The sequence below is a fragment of the Symsagittifera roscoffensis genome, chromosome 3 (genome assembly GCF_963678635.1).
Source record: "Symsagittifera roscoffensis chromosome 3, txSymRosc1.1, whole genome shotgun sequence".
In the NCBI taxonomy this organism is placed as follows: domain Eukaryota; kingdom Metazoa; phylum Xenacoelomorpha; order Acoela; family Convolutidae; genus Symsagittifera; species Symsagittifera roscoffensis.
In genome coordinates, this window is record NC_087064.1 from 35,921,610 (window position 1) to 35,942,853 (window position 21,244).

General features: G+C 39.8%; 3 protein-coding genes across 7 annotated transcripts in view; all 3 read left to right on the forward strand.

Moving 5' to 3' along the window:
* Positions 1-21,244, forward strand: part of LOC134842571 (echinoderm microtubule-associated protein-like 2) — a 242,525-nt gene that overhangs the window by 33,995 nt on the left and 187,286 nt on the right. Inside the window, exons 2-3 of one of the 5 annotated variants that reach the window (XM_063858970.1) lie at positions 16,823-17,027; positions 17,356-20,531. The exons of the other annotated variants lie outside the window; for them this stretch is intronic. Coding sequence (XP_063715040.1) covers positions 16,845-17,027; positions 17,356-19,704 — 2,532 coding nt within the window. The 5' untranslated portion in view covers positions 16,823-16,844 and the 3' untranslated portion in view covers positions 19,705-20,531. Of the gene's footprint in view, positions 1-16,822; positions 17,028-17,355; positions 20,532-21,244 lie in introns of those variants that run through there. 5 annotated transcript variants of the gene reach the window in all.
* LOC134841688 (uncharacterized) lies at positions 3,605-5,215 on the forward strand. The gene has a single exon (XM_063857723.1). It carries the CDS (start codon positions 3,605-3,607, stop codon positions 5,213-5,215), a length of 1,611 nt encoding a protein of 536 aa, XP_063713793.1.
* LOC134841689 (uncharacterized) lies at positions 5,936-6,442 on the forward strand. The gene has a single exon (XM_063857724.1). The coding sequence runs from the start codon at positions 5,936-5,938 to the stop codon at positions 6,440-6,442; it is 507 nt and encodes a 168-aa protein (XP_063713794.1).

Here is a 21,244-nt window from a genome sequence, read left to right on the forward strand (position 1 = left end):
CTTAGATTCCTTTGATGGAGCATTTTACTCAAATGCATCGCTGTCTGATGTTCAGAAACTGCAATACCTAAAGGGTGCCCTCAAGGATGAACCGTTTCGTTTGCTATCCCACTTGCCTACTACAAACGCGAACTACTCAGTCGCAAGGGAACTTCTAAAGGATCGATACGCTGATGTCAAGATGATCTCACACGCTCACTTGGAAGCAGTTTTTGAATTCACTCCAATGAAGCAGGAGTCATCCGCTGTAATACGTCGCTTGATTAATAACTACACGGAAAACACGATGGCACTGACAGGACTTGGACTAAAATTTGATCAATGCGATTTGATCTGGGTTCACGTTTTGGCCAAGAAATTAGATTCTGAAACTAGAAGACAATGGGAACTTACGTATATAATAAGAATTTATACGTTATAAAACGTAAAGGAGTTTCCTCCTATAGTCTCCTGGTAGCTGAGTCCATCCATAGGTAGTCGGACTGGAAGTGGGACCAGAAGTACTTAAGCAGCCGAGACTTGAGTGCAACCGGCTTGAAGAACTGTACGCGCTGAGGAAGGCGGTTGGCCAGGGAGGGCGACCTAAACCAAAAGTTATGATCTAAAAGCTTCTTCCTGGGTATGTCGAACTGTCTCTAGCACGTGTATGTCGTGTGTTTAGGCTCATTTGAATAAAACGTGTCGCATCAATATCGTAACGGCCGTCGAGGATGTTAGAGAGGAAAAGAAGGTCAACCAGTTGCAGATATAATGATACTGGTAGCAGGTTCGCCTCGCGCAGGGTTTTATCGTACGCCTTGATAATACTTCAGGCACTGATTTCAGTTCCACATTGTTTGATTGATATAGTTCTAAATAATCCATGAGGATTGGCGGATTATGTCTTTTGTTTCTGGAGACAAGATTACTTGTTCTCTTGATGACAATGATATCTGTTTTCCGCAGACCTTCAAATATATCGGAAGTGTCCGTTCTCATTAAGTAGAAAGTCGCCTTTAATTGTTGCCGCTTGATTTGCTGATACGGCATCAGCTCGCTAGGAATTATACTTGTTTTTGCGCTGAGTTGTACCACAGGTTAATCTGCTTACTGGCAAGAGATTGTTTTTCCGTAAGACTGGAATGTTTTTGCCATCTTCATTGCATGTGGATTCTGTTGAAGCCTAAAAAAAGACATCTCAGCTTTCTTCTTGAACTAAATCTACGATTGAACTGATTTACTTATTTAAAACCGCATTTAACAAAAATCAATTGACTTCTATCTATAACTCATGAAATAATTTACACTCTTTGCCAATCACTAGTTTTATTCAGTCGGATTGGTGATTTTTCGTTTCCCAACTTTTGCTGCACAACATTTTTGGTGCAACGCGACTCACGAACGAACCAAAGATTAGAAACAAAGAGGAAAGTTAAAAATGTCATCACCTGCTAGTGACATGAGCAACGTGACGCTCACTCTTCCTGCTTTGAAGCGATCAAGAAGTGCTAACACCGGTGTCATTACCCGATCGGAAAATGCCGTCTCAGCAATCTTCAACAAAGAGGCATCTGCTCTAACCTACAAGGAAATTGGAACTCTCAAGGCCAATCTCACGATGTGCGAACGAAAGAAAAAGGAACTGGAAGAGCTAAATCAGCAAATTTCAAATGTTCTAAACGATGATGAAGATGCACTTGAAGTTGAATTGGAAGAAGCTGAGAAAATCTACCTTCAAATAGATTGTTTGATGGAAATGATCACAACTATGTTAGATGACCGAGGAAAATACTCAACTGAATCGGACAAAGATGACGACAGCGTAAACGGAACAGGATCCTACAAATCCACTTCCCAACGTGGTGCTGGCCGAAACCAAGATACTTGCCTGAAGTTGCCGAAACTGAATTAGCCAACATTTAGCGGAAGGAAGGTATGATCAATTGCTACCTTTCTTAGATTCCTTTGATGGAGCATTTCACTCAAATGCATCGCTGTCTGATGTTCAGAAACTGCAATACCTAAAGGGTGCCCTCAAGGATGAACCGTTTCGTTTGCTATCCCACTTGCCTACTACAAACGCGAACTACTCAGTCGCAAGGGAACTTCTAAAGGATCGATACGCTGATGTCAAGATGATCTCACACGCTCACTTGGAAGCAGTTTTTGAATTCACTCCAATGAAGCAGGAGTCATCCGCTGCAATACGTCGCTTGATTAATAACTACACGGAAAACACGATGGCACTGACAGGACTTGGACTAAAATTTGATCAATGCGATTTGATCTGGGTTCACGTTTTGGCCAAGAAATTAGATTCTGAAACTAGAAGACAATGGGAACTTTCCTGCGCGGAAAGTGACGTGCCAAAAATCAAACAGATGAAGAAGTTCTTGGAGGAACGATCTCGCGCCCTAGAAGTTACGAAGGACCTCCAGTTAGCTTCAATTCATAGAAAAATCATCAAGGAAATTCAGACCAATCTGGAAACTCTAAGAAAGATGACAAAGTACAGACATACCACACAAACTCTGTTAAGACGATCATCTGCCCATGCTGCAGTGGTGATCACCGCGTGTATCAATGCACAAAATTTCAGGAAATGTCTATTTCCAATAGAAGACAAGAAGCCAAATCAAAGCGATTATGCTTCATTTGCCTGTCCCTTGGACACCAAAATCATGAGTGCAAGTCGAAGTCAACGTGCAAAACCTGTCGAAAGGGTCATCACTCGTTACTTCACATCCTGCAGACCCAAACAAGCAACCGGGACCTGAAAAAAATTTGCGGTTCACGGGGGTACTACCGGTTCCACTACCATACTGGGAATTGTACTAAATGAGGTGAAAACTGCAAATGGCGGTTATCACAATTGTCGAGCCTTACTGGACAGCGGATCTGAATGCAGTTTCGTTACAACCAGCTGTGCTAACCGACTCAAGCTACCAAACAAGAAATTGACTCTTCAATTGGCGGAGGAGCAAACTCCAGTTGGCGGAGGAGCAAAAACTGTGAAATCTGGTTCTGTCAATCTGGAAACAAAGGATTCTCAGAATCAATCTCTACATATTGAAGCTTTCACTCTTCAAAAACTTTCTGGCTACCTGCCCAGAGAACGGGTGAATATACCGAACAGTTTGGATATCACACATCTTAAGCTCTCGGACCCAGACTTTGATAAACCAAAGGAAATCGATATAATCCTAGGCTGTGATGTCTACAACGACATTGTTGGCTGCGAAAAGATTAAGCTTACAGACAAGCTTTATGCACGTGACACTCTATTTGGTTGGATGATTAGCGGCAGAACACCCGGTCCTCCAACAACCTTCTTCAAGTCATTTCATGTGTCTATTTACGATAGTCTAAGGAAATTTTGGGAATAAGAAGAAATTCCTGATTTCAAAAAGACAACAACAGAAGAAGATCGATGTGAATCTCACTTTAAGGAAACAACCATACTACAAAATGGACGATTCACCGTGCAGCTGCCTTTCAAGCCCAATAGTCAGTTGGCGACAGTTTAGCACAAGCAAAACGCAGATTCAATTATCTCGAGCGACGACTGGAACAGAATCCAGAACTAAAAGATCACTATACCGCATTCATAGACGAATTTCTCGATATGGGGCATATGGAGTACATACCGCCTGGAGAGATCGAAAAGCCAGTTAATAGCGTATATTATCTGCCACATCACTGCGTTTTCAAGGAAGATTCTACTACCACAAAGCTACGTGTAGTTTTCGACGGATCTGCAACAACATCAACCGGTCAATCACTCAACGACACTTTGATGGTTGGTCCCACGGTACAAGACGACCTCTACTCGATAATCATGCGCTTCAGGTTCTACCCAATTGCTTTATCAGCAGATATTGCAAAAATGTACCGACAAGTTGCTCTAGAGGACAAATCGAAGGATTTCCATCGCATACTTTGGAGATTAAATAAATCGGATGAAATCAAGCATCTCAGGATGACACGTGTTACATATGGAATAGCTTTGTCAGCTTTTTACTCAACAAGATGCCTCAATGAAGTAGCAGATCAATCTAAGAACCCAATGATCAAAGAAAGTCTCAAAAATTGTTTCTATGTAGACGACTTTCTTGGTGGCGCTAATGATAAGCATGAAGCAGAAAGACTCATCTCTGATTTATGCGAAGAGCTGAACTCTCATGAATTCCCTCTACGAAAGTGGACTTCAAGTAATGCTAAAATAATTGAAGGATTGCCAGAACATCTCCGCGAAAAATCGGATGTGCTGGAACTTTTCTCTGACGAATACAAAATCAAGGCGCTAGGAGTCAGTTGGAAGCCCAATAAGGACATCTCTTGTTTTTCAACTGCCTTACCAGAGCTGAAACTGCTTACAAAGAGGACTCTTCTGTCCACAATTTCAAAATTGTTTGATCCGATGGGATGGCTAGCTCCATTCATCATCAATTTCAAATGTCTCATGCAACAGCTATGGGTCCAAGGTTTTGATTGGGATTCTGAAGTCGATCAGAAAACCAAGGAAAAATGGTATGAGCTCACCGGAACTTTGCCTCAACTACTGGAACTACAGATACCAAGATCTATGATCTCACATCCAATAAAGGAGGTTCAACTTCACGTATTCTGTGATGCTTCCGAAAAAGCATATGCAGCCGCAATCTATGCAAGAATTACCAATGATGATGGCAAAACTTTTGCGTATCTACTGACCTCCAAAACAAAGGTTGCTCCGGTCAAAGCAATCTCTGTTCCCAAATTAGAGCTCTGCGGTGCAAGTTTAGCTACCAAACTTCTTAAATCAGTTCATTCAATTTTGAGGAAAACAAATCTCAAGATAACTTCACACGCCTGGACTGATTCAACAATTGTCTTGCAATGGCTTGCTCAACTTCCACGAACGTGGAACACTTTTGTTGCAAACAGAGTTTCACAAATACAAGAGACCCTACCCAGAAGTGATTGGAAACACGTGCCAACAGCAGTAAATCCAGCTGATTTAGCCTCTCGTGGTGTATTAGCTGACACATTAATATCTTCCTCACTCTGGTGGAATGGACCAGATTGGCTGACCAAGGATGAAAGGCACTGGCCCAACCTACTACCATCTCTAGTTGAAGCACCTGAAAAACGAACCGTCAAAGCCAAGACTAATGCAGAAAGTGAACAAATTCGAACTGTTCTCGCAAATCATGCTCAAAACGAAGAAATGACGGATGGAATTTTTCGTTTATAGGACTACAGCACTTGGAACAAGACAGTACGCATCGCATGCTATGTACTATCATTTGTTCAACATCTTAAGCATAGAATATCGACAAACTATCGGAAGCGGCTCAGATCTAAGCGGACATCTGATGTACAACTTGAAGAAGATTGTCTTAGTCCTAAAAATAGAATCATGGCAAAAATGCTAATTCTTCGTTTAGACCAAGAAATACACTTCAAATCAGAGCTAAATTGTCTGAAGGTGAAAAGGGAGCTGAGTAAAACATCGAAACTACTCAATCTTAGTCCGTTTTTTGACAAGGATTACGATCTACTAAGAGTTGGAGGCAGACTTTCACAATCGAACTACCCAACAGACAAGAAGTTTCCAATACTCGTTTCAAAAAAATCTGATTTAAAATCCCTACTTATACGCAAATATCATGAAGTTACTCTTCATGGTGGGGGGCAATTAGTACTGAACACAATGAGTGAGGAAATTTGGATAATCGGAGGCCGTGATCTAGTTCGACAGTTCATTAGAAGATGCATGAGATGTGTCCGATTTAGTCAGCAACCTACTACTCAATTCATGGCTGATCTTCCTACAGAAAGAATAACACCCGCAAAACCATTTGCTCAATGTGGAATAGACTTTGCTGGTCCCTTTGAAATTAAGGAAGCAGGGGTCTCAAAAATTTATGTTGCCGTCTTTGTTTGTCTCGCGACAAAGGCTATTCATTTGGAAATGGTTACTCGTCTAACCAAAGAAGCATGCATCCTTTCATTGAAACGATTTACTGCACGCCGTGGCAAACCTGAGAAGATCTTAAGTGACAATGGAAGCAATTTTATCGGGGCTCGAAATGATCTGATCAAAATCAAGGAACTGCTCGACAAAAATGGAACGGACAAATCAGTTGTTAGTTTCGTCAATGGCCAAGGAACTGAATGGGTCACCATCCCTCCCCGTGCTCCTCACTTCGGAGGACTCTGGGAAGCAGCTGTAAAAAGTATGAAGAGACATATGCGAAAAGTTTTAGGACTGCAACGTCTCAGTTTTGAAGAATTTCTTACAATTCTTAATCAAACTGAAGCTGTCTTAAACTCACGAGCAATGTATCCAATGTCAAGTGATCCTAACAACCCAACTCCGCTGACACCCGCTCATTTTCTGATAGCGGAATCATTGCTCTTCCCTCTGCTGACATCCAAGTTTCAACCAATGTACGATATCGACTATTACAGAATATGATCAAGGATTTCTGGAAAGTTTGGAAAAGAGATTACCTCATAATGCTACAAATACGGAAAAAATGGTTCACGGATGGCCCAGAATTTAAAGTTGGCAACCTAGTCCTACTTGCCGAAGACAATGAACGAACGCTAGAATGGAAAACTGGACGAATCATAGAAGTTTATCCTGGAAATGACTCGATTGTTCGAGTGGTAAAAGTGAAGACCACAACTGGTGAATACATACGCCCGGTCGCGAAGCTGCGGAAGCTACCAGTATAGCAACCAAGTCATATCCAATGTGCAGTTCATTTAAAACAAGAACTTTATAGTGCTAAAAATCGAAAAATATCAAAAATGTGCAGTTTTCAAATTTTAAGTGGTAGTACCCCCATGACCCTTTTGAAAGTAGGAACCAAAATTACCCCCTATGCAATGCAGTATAGTCTGAATCGTTCATATTAACCACTTTCATGTAAATTCCCAATGTTGTAAATTCCCAGAATTAAAATTCGTATGCGTTGTACCCTCATGACCCAAAATGTAATTATTGTCTGAAAACAGCTAGGACAAACTTTCGCTCATGACTCGTACCGTTAATACTTCACTTGTATACTCCTTACTTATGGTGCAGTCACATTTAGTTCATTTATTGAATAATTGCTTACATAATTACCGTTGAACAGTCATTCGCTGTCATGCGATTCGCTGTCATCTGGTCCTCTTCGCTTGTTGACCCTGCAGTGTGGCTGGCAGTGCTTCCACGCAGATGCTACCAAGGAAAGTCGAGTTTGCATCTCCGCATAGTACATGCAGCAGACCCTCTCTTCGTCGCAGAGAGTCAGAACTGCATGGCACCACGCATATGGAAGATACAAACTTTTCCCCTTCTCAAGAACACCATAGCGGACCAGTTTCTTCTGCTGAGAACCAAGGTTCCTCAGATACTTAGCAGTATCAGTGAACCCCATCTCCGAATCATTGCTACCGGCCAGGCGCTCAAGTTCACCAGAGAGATTAACTTCAGATGTCATCAGCTACAACTTTCGGCCCCCCAGAAGACACAAAACAGCATCATCTTCCTCATCCAAGTCTTGATGGAAAGTCCGGAAGGACGAGGACTCTACAAAAATACCTTGGAGAAGAGAAGAAAAGACCCACTTCGGCCATCTGGTCTGACCTCCAGACGTGACGCCAAAAACACCCTTAGCTGTCACACTAGGAGTCTCTCGACAGTTAACTCCAACCTCCCAGCCAGTGCACAATGACCCTTCTACGCTGAGGTCACTAATACGTTTAAGACCTCTAAGTTGCTTCTAAAACAAAACAAACAATTGATGCACACCCGCTATACTCTACTACTATGATACAATGCAATAAATGCTACTCTTCCTCTCCTTCGTCTCATACACTGTAAATGGGTAGTCATATCCAGACATAATAACGATCTGAAAATTGAAGACACTTCAAGGGAGGCGGAATGTTGAAGCCTAAAAAAGACATCTCAGCTTTCTACTTGAACTAAATCTACAATTGAACTGATTTACTTATTTAAAACCGCATTTAACAAAAATCAATTGACTTCTATCTATAACTCATGAAATAATTTACACTCTTTGCGAATCACTAGTTTTATTCAGTCGGATTGGTGATTTTTCGTTTCCCAACTTTTGCTGCACAACAGATTCGAAGAGGCCGAGGACAGAGTTTTTTCTGTTCGAGTATTTTTTGAGGTCTTGCAGTCTGTGAAAAAGCGAACTGGTAGCTACAATCATCAAGAGCTAGAGACATAATAAACAAAACGCATATTTCTGTATAAAGGCTAAAAAAAACTTTTGAATACGTCACTGTTTTCCTTTGAATATAACGTTTTTATTATAGCTTAAAACTAAAAGGGTTAGAATTTAATAAAAGAAATGTAATATCATTCGATTTGATTTTAAAAAATCAATTAAAAGAAGAGAAAAGCATGATGCACAAGTGTGCGTCATGCAATTAAAGCAAAAATGGTAGATTACCAGAAGACTATAAAATGCCAGTTCAAATGGCAGGGAATTTTGTAAAGTCTGGAATGATCAAGGAGTCTGGCGTTGATATGTGGCCTTGGAATTGAGGTAAGAATGAGTTCGAGAATGGAGTGATTCGTGACAATGGGGTTGTTCAGGGGTCTGGGACGTTTGCTTTATTGGCACGCTCTATCGACTCTCTCACAATGGCTGCAATGCCAATCTGGACGGCTAACGACAGCCGCTATCTGAGGAAAGTCCCGGCTCTTTTGTCATTGGTTTCCGCGATAATTTGGCGGCAAAGCTGTTTCAGGAAGTCGTCGGTGTCGGTTCCGAGGTCGCCGAGGTGCTTGACTGCAACAGGTTGGAAAATGTAGTTTCTGGTCAGGCTCTCGTACTTCATTCGCTTTGCTTCTACTGCTTTGTCTGCTATTGTCGGACCTGGAAAGGTTCCTCGGGCAACATTAGACATGGCAAGGCGGTTGACGCACGTGAAGTCCCAGATCAGGCAGAGAGTGATACCATTGGCGCGGTGCGAAGAGTATAGAGCAGTTTCGGAATAAACACACTTTTTGATGAGGTAAAATGCTTCGTGGGCGTCTACATATTCCACTCATTTGCATAGTGTATTCAGAGAAATCAGTTTCTCGTTCAACACGCGGTCCAGCGCTTCTTGGCCAATCGGTGCTCCCAGCATCTCTAGGTCGCTTAATTTCGTGACGGTAATGCATGGTATTAGATCGTTGAACTCGCCATGATGTCATCACTGAGGCTGGTGTTGGTTCCCAAAATGGTCAGCTCGCTTTTATTGGCGTTTAGTGAGAGTCCTAGGGACGTTGCGAACTTGATGAACGCCCGCAGTTCGGTCAGAACAACTCTGTAGTTGTCTCCCCTTGATATGTCGTCCAGGTACCCTTGCTTGAAGCGGGTTTTTATGGCGTCTAAGCCGGGTTGGATTGTCGAGCTAAACCGGGGTGGATTGTCGAGTCCTTGTTGCCGCCCTTCAAACGATGGTACAGAGAAATCGCCGAACGATAGGATGCTGTCTTCCGAGTAGCACAGTTTGAAGAATGGAAAAAGTTCTGGTATTTCTCGGTTAATGGATTCTGCAGTTTTGTCCCTTCTGATAGCGTTGAAGGCATTAGCAAAGTCCAGTTTCACTAACCCTTCTTGTTCGGTAGCCGTGCAGCAGAACGCTCGAGTTTCATGAGCTGCTGCCTCGGCTCCAGGCGGGGTGATGCAGCCTAGTTGGAGGTTCACGAAAAGAGACTTTGCTTTTGCTGTTATTGCTTCGCATCCGGTTTTCGCAGCAAGTCTCCTAAAAGTGTCTCCTACGGCTATCGGTCTGACATCGGTTAATTTCTTTCGTAGCGCTAGCATTCTTGCTCCGGCGATGACCGGCTGGATTATTGTCGGAACTTTTCCGCAAAGGAGAAGGTTATTGAAAGAAGTCAGTTTTAATAAAAACTGTAATCCTCCGAATTTACATGTTCGTTAGGGTTCGGATTTTTTCCGAACTCGCCACTAGACACTCAGGTGCTACTTGGTTGTGTCGTTAACACACGTATCGTTTCGAGTGTTCGATATCGACTGCTACTATATTTTAAGTGTCTTGCGACCGTTCATGCTTGTCAATTCGGCTGTTTGGCGGTTTTCAACCTTACTGAGAAAATCTAGCTGGAAAATCAGTTTCTTTAATATGGATTCGCGTATTGTCTACTCTCCGTTTTCGCCACGAATTCGCGTGCCCGGAAGGTTCGACTGTGCCTTCTGGCGGAACGCACACAGTTACTTTATGGAATAACATTTAGTAAAGCACGTCTTCGAATCATATTGGGATTTATAGGAACATGAAAATAAAAATTAAGAATTATTTTAAATTATTATTTGAAACCGATGGCACTGCGACAACTCAATGGTAAGTTTCCATGAAAAAGGTTGAACTTCGCCTAAATTTTTGTTCTTTTTCTCTGTTTGCAATTTCAATTTCTGTTATTGCTCAAAATAATCTATAATGCTGAATTTTATTGTTTATATCTGTAACAGATGTTTGCTTGTCGTAAAATAATTTCGTTTAGTAATTAAAGTGTATTTTTTTAGATTAGATGAATTCAATTTTTACCTACTTCAGTCAAATACACTAATAACCTGTGGGTGTTCACTTTGCATTCGAATTACTGAACGCAAATTTTCTATTATGGCAATACTGATGTGCATCGTACTGTTATTTTTGATATTCACCTTGATCCCTGTTTATGGCGAGTACGTTACACCTACCGGTCCGAATACATGCGAGGGATATATCAGCGAGCATGCGACACATATTGTTTCTGAAAAAGTTCTGATGAAAGAAAAGTATCATGATAACTGTTTAAGTTTTAAGGAGCTATTTCGATGCACTAAGTATCGGGATGTTTATGAAACAAAGCACAAAAAGGTGAAAGGTCCAATAACCAAGCCTGCTATTGTGTGCTGCGATGGTTATAAGCAGATAGAAACTAAGTGTATTTTCGACCAGGAAAAGCGGAATAACCATATTGTTAACTATATAATCATAACATCTATGGTTCTCTCAATTGCACTGCTCTGCCTAGCTTTCACTGTTCCCACATTTTTGTATCTCCGAGAAAAACGAAGAAGGATCCATTTGGAAGACTTAGAGCATGACCCAGACATTTTTGTGAGACCGAACAGTAGGCCAAACCCTAACAATAGGCAACAAACAAACATCTATTCACTAGCATCACCCAACGCTGAGGAGGGAGAATCCCATTATGAAACCATCGACGAATTGAGAGGGCAACCGCCCGCTTACGAATCTTGCTCAGTCAATGAAAATTCGCAGAGAGCCTGCTATACCCGCAATGAACCACCGCCATATAGCGAACAACAAGTAGTCTTCAATGAGCATGGTTATGACCAATTAAAATTTGTTAACATGGCACAAGCCGATATGTCTTATGGAGCCAAAAACAATTGTTCAAGTCGCAAAGAAGATCCTCATAAATATGCTAAAATGCAGCAGCGATACAAATCTTTTGAATCACATACGGACAAAAATGATCAACCAGGCAGCTCAAATCAATAAAAAAATAAGTTGGCTCCGATCGAAGTTTCAGTACTCCTGGTCACATTTAGATATCTTAGTTAGAATACTGCCAATTTTTATATCAGAGTTTAGACTGGAAATCTCCATTTAAAATTTTAATTGGCTGTTTTATATAATACAATCGTACGTCATTTTTGAATCTAGTTAGTTCTTTTCAAAAACTATTTGTTGCATAGATCTCAATGTTTGTCCATTGTGAAGTATGTCTGTCACAGTTATTAAAACCCATGAAGCAAAAGTAAAAGTGCAATAGTCCGTCGCAGTCTTTCTACGTTTTTAATTATAAATTCTTGTCAATTACTAATAAATTTTTAGCTCATTAGTTTTATTGACACCAACGCGAAATTAGTAACATTTCTTAAAATAACCCCTGAGAAAGTTCACAAATAGGCCGGATGAGACGTATGATTGAGATTGTTCACGGAAAATTGCGAGCTGAATTTTTAAAAATGTGTAGATATCATGTTATCAAGAAGTTTAAGCGAAAATAAATGTCAAAACCAAACAAGGATTTCCGATTGCTGTGCAAGTAGCACAGAATGTTCCGACCACATTCGTAAGAAACTACTGATTTTTTTCTTATCTTCAAATTAGCATCGTTTATTCTGCGTGGTGTAATTAAAGATTTATACAAACGCGTTGAAAGTTGGTGAATTAGGCATAAAACACTACCATTAATTTTTTTTAAAAAGTTCATAAATTTTTTTGTTTAGTAAAATCAAGTTTTTCAAGCCTTTATGGCCATTAGTTAAATATTACGAACGTTACTCGAAATTTTAAAACAGGTTTTTCTCAACACGGAAACATTTTTGGAATCGATTGAAAAGTCTCTAATATGATTCGACCCATTCCGATGATTATTTGTGGCACCTGAGTTTGCGTGGGAAACAAAAAAAAACTAAAACAACCGAATACAAAGTTCCTCCACATTTTTCAAATTGTCTGAACAATAAAAATGCAATTTCATGAGCTGTTCTTTTTAACATTCCAATGTGTCGCAACCTTCAAAATATTCACTGAAGTCAATGATTTAAAATATTCTGCACGATTGTTGAAGTTCGTCTTCTTATTCAAACGATTAATTGATTTCGATCTTCGCAGGTCATCTTGTGTTTTCTCGATTGTCTCAATTCTACAGTTGTTTTCCCGTTTTTCGCAATGCAAACTTTCAAAAAGCTCTTCGATTTAATTCTTTTTCAAATAGCTTATAATTAGTAACCCTGTAGTTCTCAAATAGTGTTTGTAGTTTGAGGTATGAGGGTTAATTGTTTTTTTTCAAAAAAGTCTCATTGCTATTTCTGAACCAATTAGGCTCGATTAATTGCTTGCTGGCAGCAAACATTATACGTATGTGATAGTTAAATCGAATAACTAAGTTAAACAAGAATATCATTTAAGAAAATAATGATTATACAAAAAGAAATTAATCAATTTCATTTTTTATCTGGCGTGTCCAGTTGTATACTGTCGGCCTTTTTAGGGTCTCTTTTTTGATTAAGTCGTTTCGGAGAAAAAAGCTGTCTCAAATTTAAATTCATGCTTACTTTTTTAATATATGAAATAGAAAACGCTGCTGGATACCCTTATGCATTTTTAACCGTTGCAATGAATTTCGTTGTTTCGTTTTATATTTTGAAGAAGCAATTTCAACGTTTCACAATATATTTGAAGCACCGAAGGTGTGAGTCATGCGCTAGTATATATTTAAATGACTGGGACATTTCCCATGTTTAAGCCACTTCCACAAGTTGAAAATTTGTAGCAGTTGAGTGTCTTCTATCCGTAGAGGCTCCATCCTGATCCGCAGTTCTTACGGAGGCTGCAGGCACAATTCCTAGTTTGTAGAGGCAATAATCGTAAAGTGAACAAGGTAAAGAATTGAACAAGTCCTTACGAAGGCCTGCAAGTCGCCTACGAATTTCACGACAAAATTACTTATCTACTGCATTTCTGTGACAGCAAAAATGATGTTGGTTGCGTTTTTAATGTTTTTGCATGGTCGCGAGACCATGCTTAAAGTGAAATAAATATCAATATCGGTTATTGAAAGCGCTAACAAGGATTTTGAAATTCAAGAAAACATTTGTTGTTTTCAAAATGCAAATTTATTTGAATTATCATAAGGCATTAGGGTTAGGCTCGTGAGTGGCACTAGACAGAGTTGCTGGCTTCACTAGACTTGAGTTTTTTTTACTGTAGGCATCTTGGTGCTTACATTTTTTGCGAGGCTTTTGATTCTGTTAGAGTTTGTTCGATTTAATTGCTAATTGCTTGTTCAATTCTGTTTCCAGTTGAAAAAAATACATAAGCGCATTCTGAAGTTGGCAATTTTTGATATTATAAAAAACCATATACTATTATAAAACCAGAAAATTGTTTTTTCTTTAACAAAAATATTACATTTTTTCTTGGCATTATCACACCAATGAATTCATAAATGAGAGTCCTGTTTAAATTTCTGGCTAAACTTGGGTCTGCGCAAAGATTTTTGGCTTTGTTTCTTCTTCGTAAATTGTGGTCCGATGCTAATTCAATTTTTAATTGTCTGGCATGTTTGCTTAGAATGATTTCCTATCGAGACATTCGAAAATATAGTTTTTGGTAGACCTAGTTCTTTCAATTTTTTTCATGTTTTGTTCGTTTTTTAATGTTTTTTTGAATGCATGTGTTGTATTGCAAGTGGCGAGAAATTTCGCTGCGCTTTTGTTTTATGTTTGTTTTCTGCAAGTTTTTTTTCTAAGTTCAAACTTATTCGTTTTTTTTTTCTAAAAGTATTTTAAAAAACTAAAAATTTTTGTCCGTTTTTATGATTGAAAAACCGATTTTTTTTCTGTTGAGGCTTCGAAGCTAAGTTTTGTTTGAAGTTTCAAACCAAAATTAAAGCGAGAAACTGTTTTAAGAAGTTTGTTTTTCGGTTCAAGACGCTCCAATTGGCTTTAAATATTTCAAGCTTAACTTTAAGTAGCCTTTTCCTTTTTGTTTCTCTATGAATTGTCGTCGCCTTTTAACAGAAAATTAAATTTTCAGGATAATTATCGTTTTGTTTTCTATGTTGCATAATATATTGCTGTTGTGATGGTGTGATATCAGGTTGCTCTCAGAGGTTGCAATGCTTTCCTCCAAGTTTGACTGGTCTTATCATCTAAATTTTTATGATTTTTCAAAACTTTTCAAAAAGCTGAATCTAAAAAAAGCTCTACTATATGGTGGGATACTGTCAAGGTACTCCCGGGAACTTTATGTGTGGACTTCAAATATGAATGCTCAAGGCATTTCTTCCTAGATTTGACGTTTTTATGGTTTTTCAAAAATTTTCTGAAGTGTTAAATTTCAAAAAATATAACACATTGGACACATTGGTGGGCCGAAGTCAGGTTACTACCAGCAATTGCAGATGTGACACCCATCCGATTTTTATTGCTCAAATTTATTGCTCAAATTGCTCAGATTTTTTTCGATTTTCCAATTTGATTTTAGTGGTTATTTTACCGAGTTTAAATTAAGCAGCCCAATATCGAAATAGGGGTTGCGAATTTGGCCTCCTATCTATTATATATTTAAATGCGGGCTTCACTATCTCGCCATGTTTAAGCTTTTTCAACGTATTATTTTTGCATGTTTAAGCTATATCGTATATTGCAATGGTTAAGATTTTTTTTCGATTTTCGAATTTGATTTTAGTGGTTATTTTACCGAGTTTAAATTAAGCAGCCCAATATCGAAATAGGGGTTGCGAATTTGGCCTCCATTTTTGAATGCCCGAATCATTTTAGTTGACCAGATACGACAATTTTTGACATTTTTTCTAAAATTTTCAGAAATTTCAAATAACAAAATAATTTACAAAACTTGAAGTTCCCATCCCTGTAGTTAGGTCCTGTCAGAGTACTCTCAAAGATTGCGAATCTTGCCTCCAAGTATGACTGCTCAATTCTTTGTAGTTGAGATATGACGTTTTTTGTGATTTTTTCAAAAATTTTCAGAAAATTTAAATTATTATTTTTTAAAAAACTGAAATTCCCAACCCTGTAGTTGGGTACTGTCAGAGTACTATCAGGGATTGCGAATCTTGCCTCCAAATATGACTGCTCAAATCCTTGTAGTTTTCGAGATATGACGTTTTTTGTGATTTTTTCAAAAATTTTCAGAAAACTAAATTATTATTTTTTTAAAAAACTGAAATTCCCAACCCTGTAGTTGGGTACTGTCAGAGTACTATCAGGGATTGCGAATCTTGCCTCCAAATATGACTGCTCAAATCCGTGTAGTTTTCGAGATATGACGTTTTTTGTGATTTTTTCAAAAGTTTTCAGAAAACTGAAATTATGATAATTTATTAAGAATCTGAAATTCCCAACCCTCTAGTTTTAAATTAATTTCGATGGATTTATCTACTGTTGGCAGAAAACGATATACTTCGGGGTAATGAAATTTAAACAGGACTCTAATTTATGAATTCATTGGTTTTGCCATTGACATTGTTCAGGCGAATGTGCACTTGTATGTTGTCGGTCTTTTTAGGGTTTTGTTTCTGAGTTCAAAATACAATTATCTGAAACCCAGTAGTTTTGGAGATTTGACGATTTTTGTTTCTTTTAATTCTTTCAGATATTTTTTATATGATCAGTTTTCTTGTATATCACTGCGTTTGAAGCACCAGAGGTGCGTTACACGCTAGTCACTTTAAAGTGAAAAAGAAAACATCAGGAATTTTGGTGAAAATTAACAGTTCGTTTGAGGGGCGGGGGAGGGGGGGGGGGGGGTGTTGAATTTCAAAAAAAAATCGATACTTTTGACCTTTTTTTAGGTCGACCAAATTGATTTTCTGAGCTCTCTCAAATCACTATAAAGACCCCATTTTGACCTAATATTTTTGAAAAAACAGACTAAAAAAGATTTTGACCAAAAAATTGCCATTTTTTGGCGCGCGCTCCCCCTCAAAATTAGTATATATTGGCGCCTTTAGAAAAATTTTAAGGTTGGTCAGCCAAAAGATGTCTCAAAATAGTACAAAGGGGGACCCTTAGGTCGGCAGGGGGTCGAATCCCTGAGGGGGGGATTCGCCTCCCCCTAAATCCGCTGGTTGCTCGTTTATTACTCGACTAGTTTCTTTCGCGATAAATTGTACCTGAAGTTTGCGCAAAATCTGTAGATTTGTAAATCGTTTTTCTAAGGATTTTTAAATCGTTTTTAAGAAGCTCTCAAATACCTGTTCTGTTTCTTTTTGGACGTGTAAAATGAATTTGTTGCTGATTATTGAATTGAGTGTTATTGGTTTCGCTTCAGGTTTTGTTGCGTTGTATTGCATGTGTAGTGTAGACATGAACTCTGTGGCCTCAGCAGCAGGAGCGTCCATGTCTAAACCAGTCCCGTCTGCTTCCTTATCGTCCTCAGCTTCCGCCTCTGTCCCCTTCAATGTAGGACCACTAGACCAAAAGAACAGCAGTCATGGCGAACCACAACACAACACCACTACTAACAACTCACAGGTAAGTTAGTTTTAATGCAGTATCAAACCGACTTGAAGAGAAATCTTCGTTTTGGACGAAAAAGTTTTGCCCTGGTCTAAATTTCATAGGTCTAAATGGTTTAAATGATGCTACTATATTCAATATTGAAATTCAAAAAATAATACTTTTGAAACTACTGGCACAGGTTGTGCGCCTCTTGTGTTGTATCTTTTTGTTATGTATTTTTAAAAGCTTTTGGTTTATTGGGCTTTATACATAATTCTCCCTGTCTCATTTTTCAAGTCAAACGAGGTCTTGAGTGACACTTGTGATTAGCTATAGTCGCTTAACTTCATGTCTGTTTCAGTCGTTTGCCAGTCAAAATATGAATGGGGAGTTCTCAATGCAACATGTACAGCCGAGTGATCAGTTTCAAGGCTTTAACCTACCTTTATGGGGTGCAAATGTGGTGCCAGGAGTTCCAGGTACCCTAATGCAGCAGTCCAGCCACCAGAACGGAGCCGGTCCTGTCGACAACAATGGACCACTCCTCACCCCAACCTCACCTCACTGGAGGAACACGGGAACAAATGCACCTGGTCTCCCTCCTCCTTTGAACACCCAGGTTGTATTCCAAAACATGTCTGACCCAGCCCAGCATTCGCCTTTCAATCTGGACCCTGCTCTCCTCAGTCAGTCTCCTTTGTTCACGCCGGCCAACTTCTATTCTCCAGCAACGCCCCAGTACCCACAGGCGTTCGCTTTCCCTCCTGTCGATTGGAACGGTGCGAATTCGATGGCAACTGCATCATACATTGGAGGTAGAAACACAGGTGGCATGTTCTTCGGGAATCTTCCTCCGGGATCCACGGCACAGAATATCCAGAATATGCCCAAGACCTCTATGAACGGGGACGTCAGAAGTTTGACCGATGGTTTGGGACAGATGTCTGTAAGCCCTGGTGATCTGCAGCGAATGAACTCCCAGTCATCGAATGGCCAGCAGATGGCCCTTCCTTCACCGGGGTTCCAGTATAATATTCTTTCTCAGCTGGAATCCCAATCGCCCAACTTTGCAACAGATGTACCCCATACGTTTTTCCCATCGATGGAACAAGGAAAGATGACAACTCAGTCTAAAGATTTCTTTGCTCAGCAGTTTTACCTGCAGCAACAACAGAATTCGGGGAACGGTTCGGCAGTGGACAGGACTCAGACTTATGCGAACATGTTGAGAAGTGGTGATCCGGTGCCGAATCTGAAAGGAGGTGACTTTTACGGAAACGAGCCTAGTTCGAATTTGATGCTGTCTGGAGAGCAAAGTAGTCAAATTAACAATATGGACATTGGTGCGTGGGAATCGAACGGCAGCTCCAATTTTAACAATAATGTATCCAATTCGCGGGCTAACGCGCGAGAAACGAATGTTAAGAACGTAAGTAATCGGAGCAACGAACATATGAGAAACAAACCGTATCCTTCGCATCAGAATCAACAGCAGCAGCAACAACAGAGTCAGCCGCCATTGGCAAGCGGGAACCATGGGATGAATTTCAACAACAGTCATTCATATAGTAACATGTCAAGAGCAAATGGAAACCTACAACACGGGGGGGTTATGGGCGGGATATCAGGAGGAGGAGGAGAAGGAACTCGGCAGCAGAACCAGTCCACGTCCTTTCAAAGCAGTTATGCACAATCCGCCGCCCCCGAAGGAGGAAGAAATACGGGGTCCGAAAACAGACAGGGCCAGGGTAGGTATGGGAATAACTTTACTGGGAATCAAAACGGCGGCGGAGCTGGTGGTAATACTAACACTTACACCACCCAAAATCATAGCCAACAATATCGGAACCAAAACTACAATGGAAGCAGCTCTCGAAGCCAGAACTTCGCAAGTGTTAACCATACAGGCACGCCGAATTCTGGCTACGCGGGAAGTAGTAACAGTCCCAATAATACTTCTCATAATAGCCAGAGTAACAATAGTAATCCTCCGGCTAGGGTGTATCCACCACCCGAAACAGTTCATTACACCAAGGATGGAGTGAACCCAAAAGGAAATACAGAGGAGCACAAAGCACTGGTGGATAAATTGGTCAACAAGTGTAATTTCAACCCGAAAAACTTTGACTGTAACCCGAAAGAGGCCAAGTTCTTCGTGATCAAATCCTACTCGGAAGACGACATCCACCGTTCTATCAAATACAGCGTGTGGTGTTCTACTGAGAATGGAAACAAGAAGTTGGACGCCGCCTTCAAAGGCTTGAAAGGAAAGGGACCAATGTATCTGTTGTTCAGTGTTAATGGGTCTGGGCATTTTTGTGGGGTGGGAGAAATGAAAACGGCAGTTGACTATTCGGCACAAGCGGGCGTTTGGCAACAGGATAAGTGGAAAGGCCGGTTCGAGGTCAAGTGGATATTTATCAAGGACGTTCCGAACGCCAAGTTCAGACATATTATCATCGAATCGAACGAACACAAGCCAGTGACTAACAGTCGAGACACACAAGAAGTGCCTTTACATCTAGGCAAGGAGATGCTGGAAATAATGTCCAGCTACAGAAGCGACAACCAGACTTCAATACTGGACAGCTATTCGAGGTTCGAGTCCCGGCAGAAAGACCAGATGTCTGGGTATAATAACAACAGAAGGGGGGCGTACAGTAACCAGAGCAACAACAACCAACAGCAGCCCAGCTTCACCCACCGATGACCCCGAGGGAAGGAAGGGGCGGGGAGGCGAAAGAAAAGGTCAAGAAGTGTCAGTCTATCTATTGTCGAAAACTCCTCTATCTTTTTTCAGTGCGGCTATTGCAGAGCAGATGATCAAACACTGATGATAAAATGTAAATAGAAACAGTAGCATAAACAAACTGCATCAAAACTTGAACCAAAACTAATGAAAATCCGTCTCAAACACTTCTCAAATCTATCAGATGTACAACATGCATTATATGCGAATTGACCTTGGCGGGGGTACTGAAAAAGGTCCTTTTTAATTTTAATATAAAATATCATAATAAAGGTTTAAATTGGATAAAGTAGATTGATTAAACGCTGATTGACTTCGCTTCCGTTTATATGTTCTGTCTATCTTACAAATTCCCCTTTTGATTCGAAAATAATCAAATACTTCGGTCAAAATTGTCATAAATTTCCGAGTTTTGAATGGGCTCCAAAAACGTGTGCACCAAAGTAGATTTTTGTCTGAATATAAAGAGTGTAAAGTGACAATTTAGCTGAGTTTCGATTTCATGATTTGCTTGTGACTGTTCTATGGCGAAATAGATCTTGATGTTTTTGCACCTTACCTGGCTGAACTAAGCTTGTGGCGGTACTATATGCTATTTAATTAATTAACTAATTAATCTATCCCTTGTAAAACGGTGTTGGATCGGAGTTTTCTCCTCGTCAACCGAGTAACCCCAGCAACCGAATGAATCTGGTGTCTTCTACAAGGATACGCCAGCTCTGTTGTCGTTGAATAGTCTATTATTTTCAGCCTCTAGCAACGGATAAATTTAATTTTTCAAATATGAACTGTTTTCTCAACCGGTAGAATAGGTTCTTAATTATAGATTTTAAGTTCATCTAAGTTTGATAATTTGTGTTGTAGTAGCTAAAGAAAAAGACAGGAGGCCGAAGAGCACGGTTTTCCGAAAAACAGTTCTAAGGTTGACCAATTTAGTGTTTTGAGCAATTTTTGAAAGGTTATTAAATGGTTTGAGTCTGACCTGTTCGCTTGGTAATATTATGTTTTTCCGGATGTTCTTTCGGCTGAATAGTTTTTCACCTCAAATCTCATAGGTTTTTCTCCCCTGAATTGCTCATTAGTCTAAGCTAACTACTGCCACCATTTTTTTGGCGACAGATTTTCAGTTCAATTTTGTCGGTTGAGTCGAATGTAGATATTTTTTAAGCTGTTTTGATTTAGCTGCTTTAAAAGCTGTTTTGATAAGCTCTATCATATATGTAGTTCCTGTTCTTTGAATTTTTTTAAATTGGAACTTTTTATTGTTTCCATATTAATCACTAAGTCCCTAAGAACGACTTTTTTTAAAATTATGTTTCGTATTTTGGCTTTTGATTTTTCACCTTGCGCGCAGACAAAAGTGTTATGAAATCAGGTGATTCTAACAAAAACACAATATCATCTGTCGCTGGACGTTATCACTACTTTCTCTCCTTTTTGATTACTTCTTGCTACTTAGCTAACAGCTGCAAAATTGAGGCAGTTCCCATATTTACACGTG

Coding starts and splice junctions, on each gene's coding strand:
- LOC134841689 (XM_063857724.1), top strand. CDS start 5,936: ATGGTTACTCGTCTAACCAAAGAAGCATGCATCCTTTCATTGAAACGA.
- LOC134841688 (XM_063857723.1), top strand. CDS start 3,605: ATGGGGCATATGGAGTACATACCGCCTGGAGAGATCGAAAAGCCAGTT.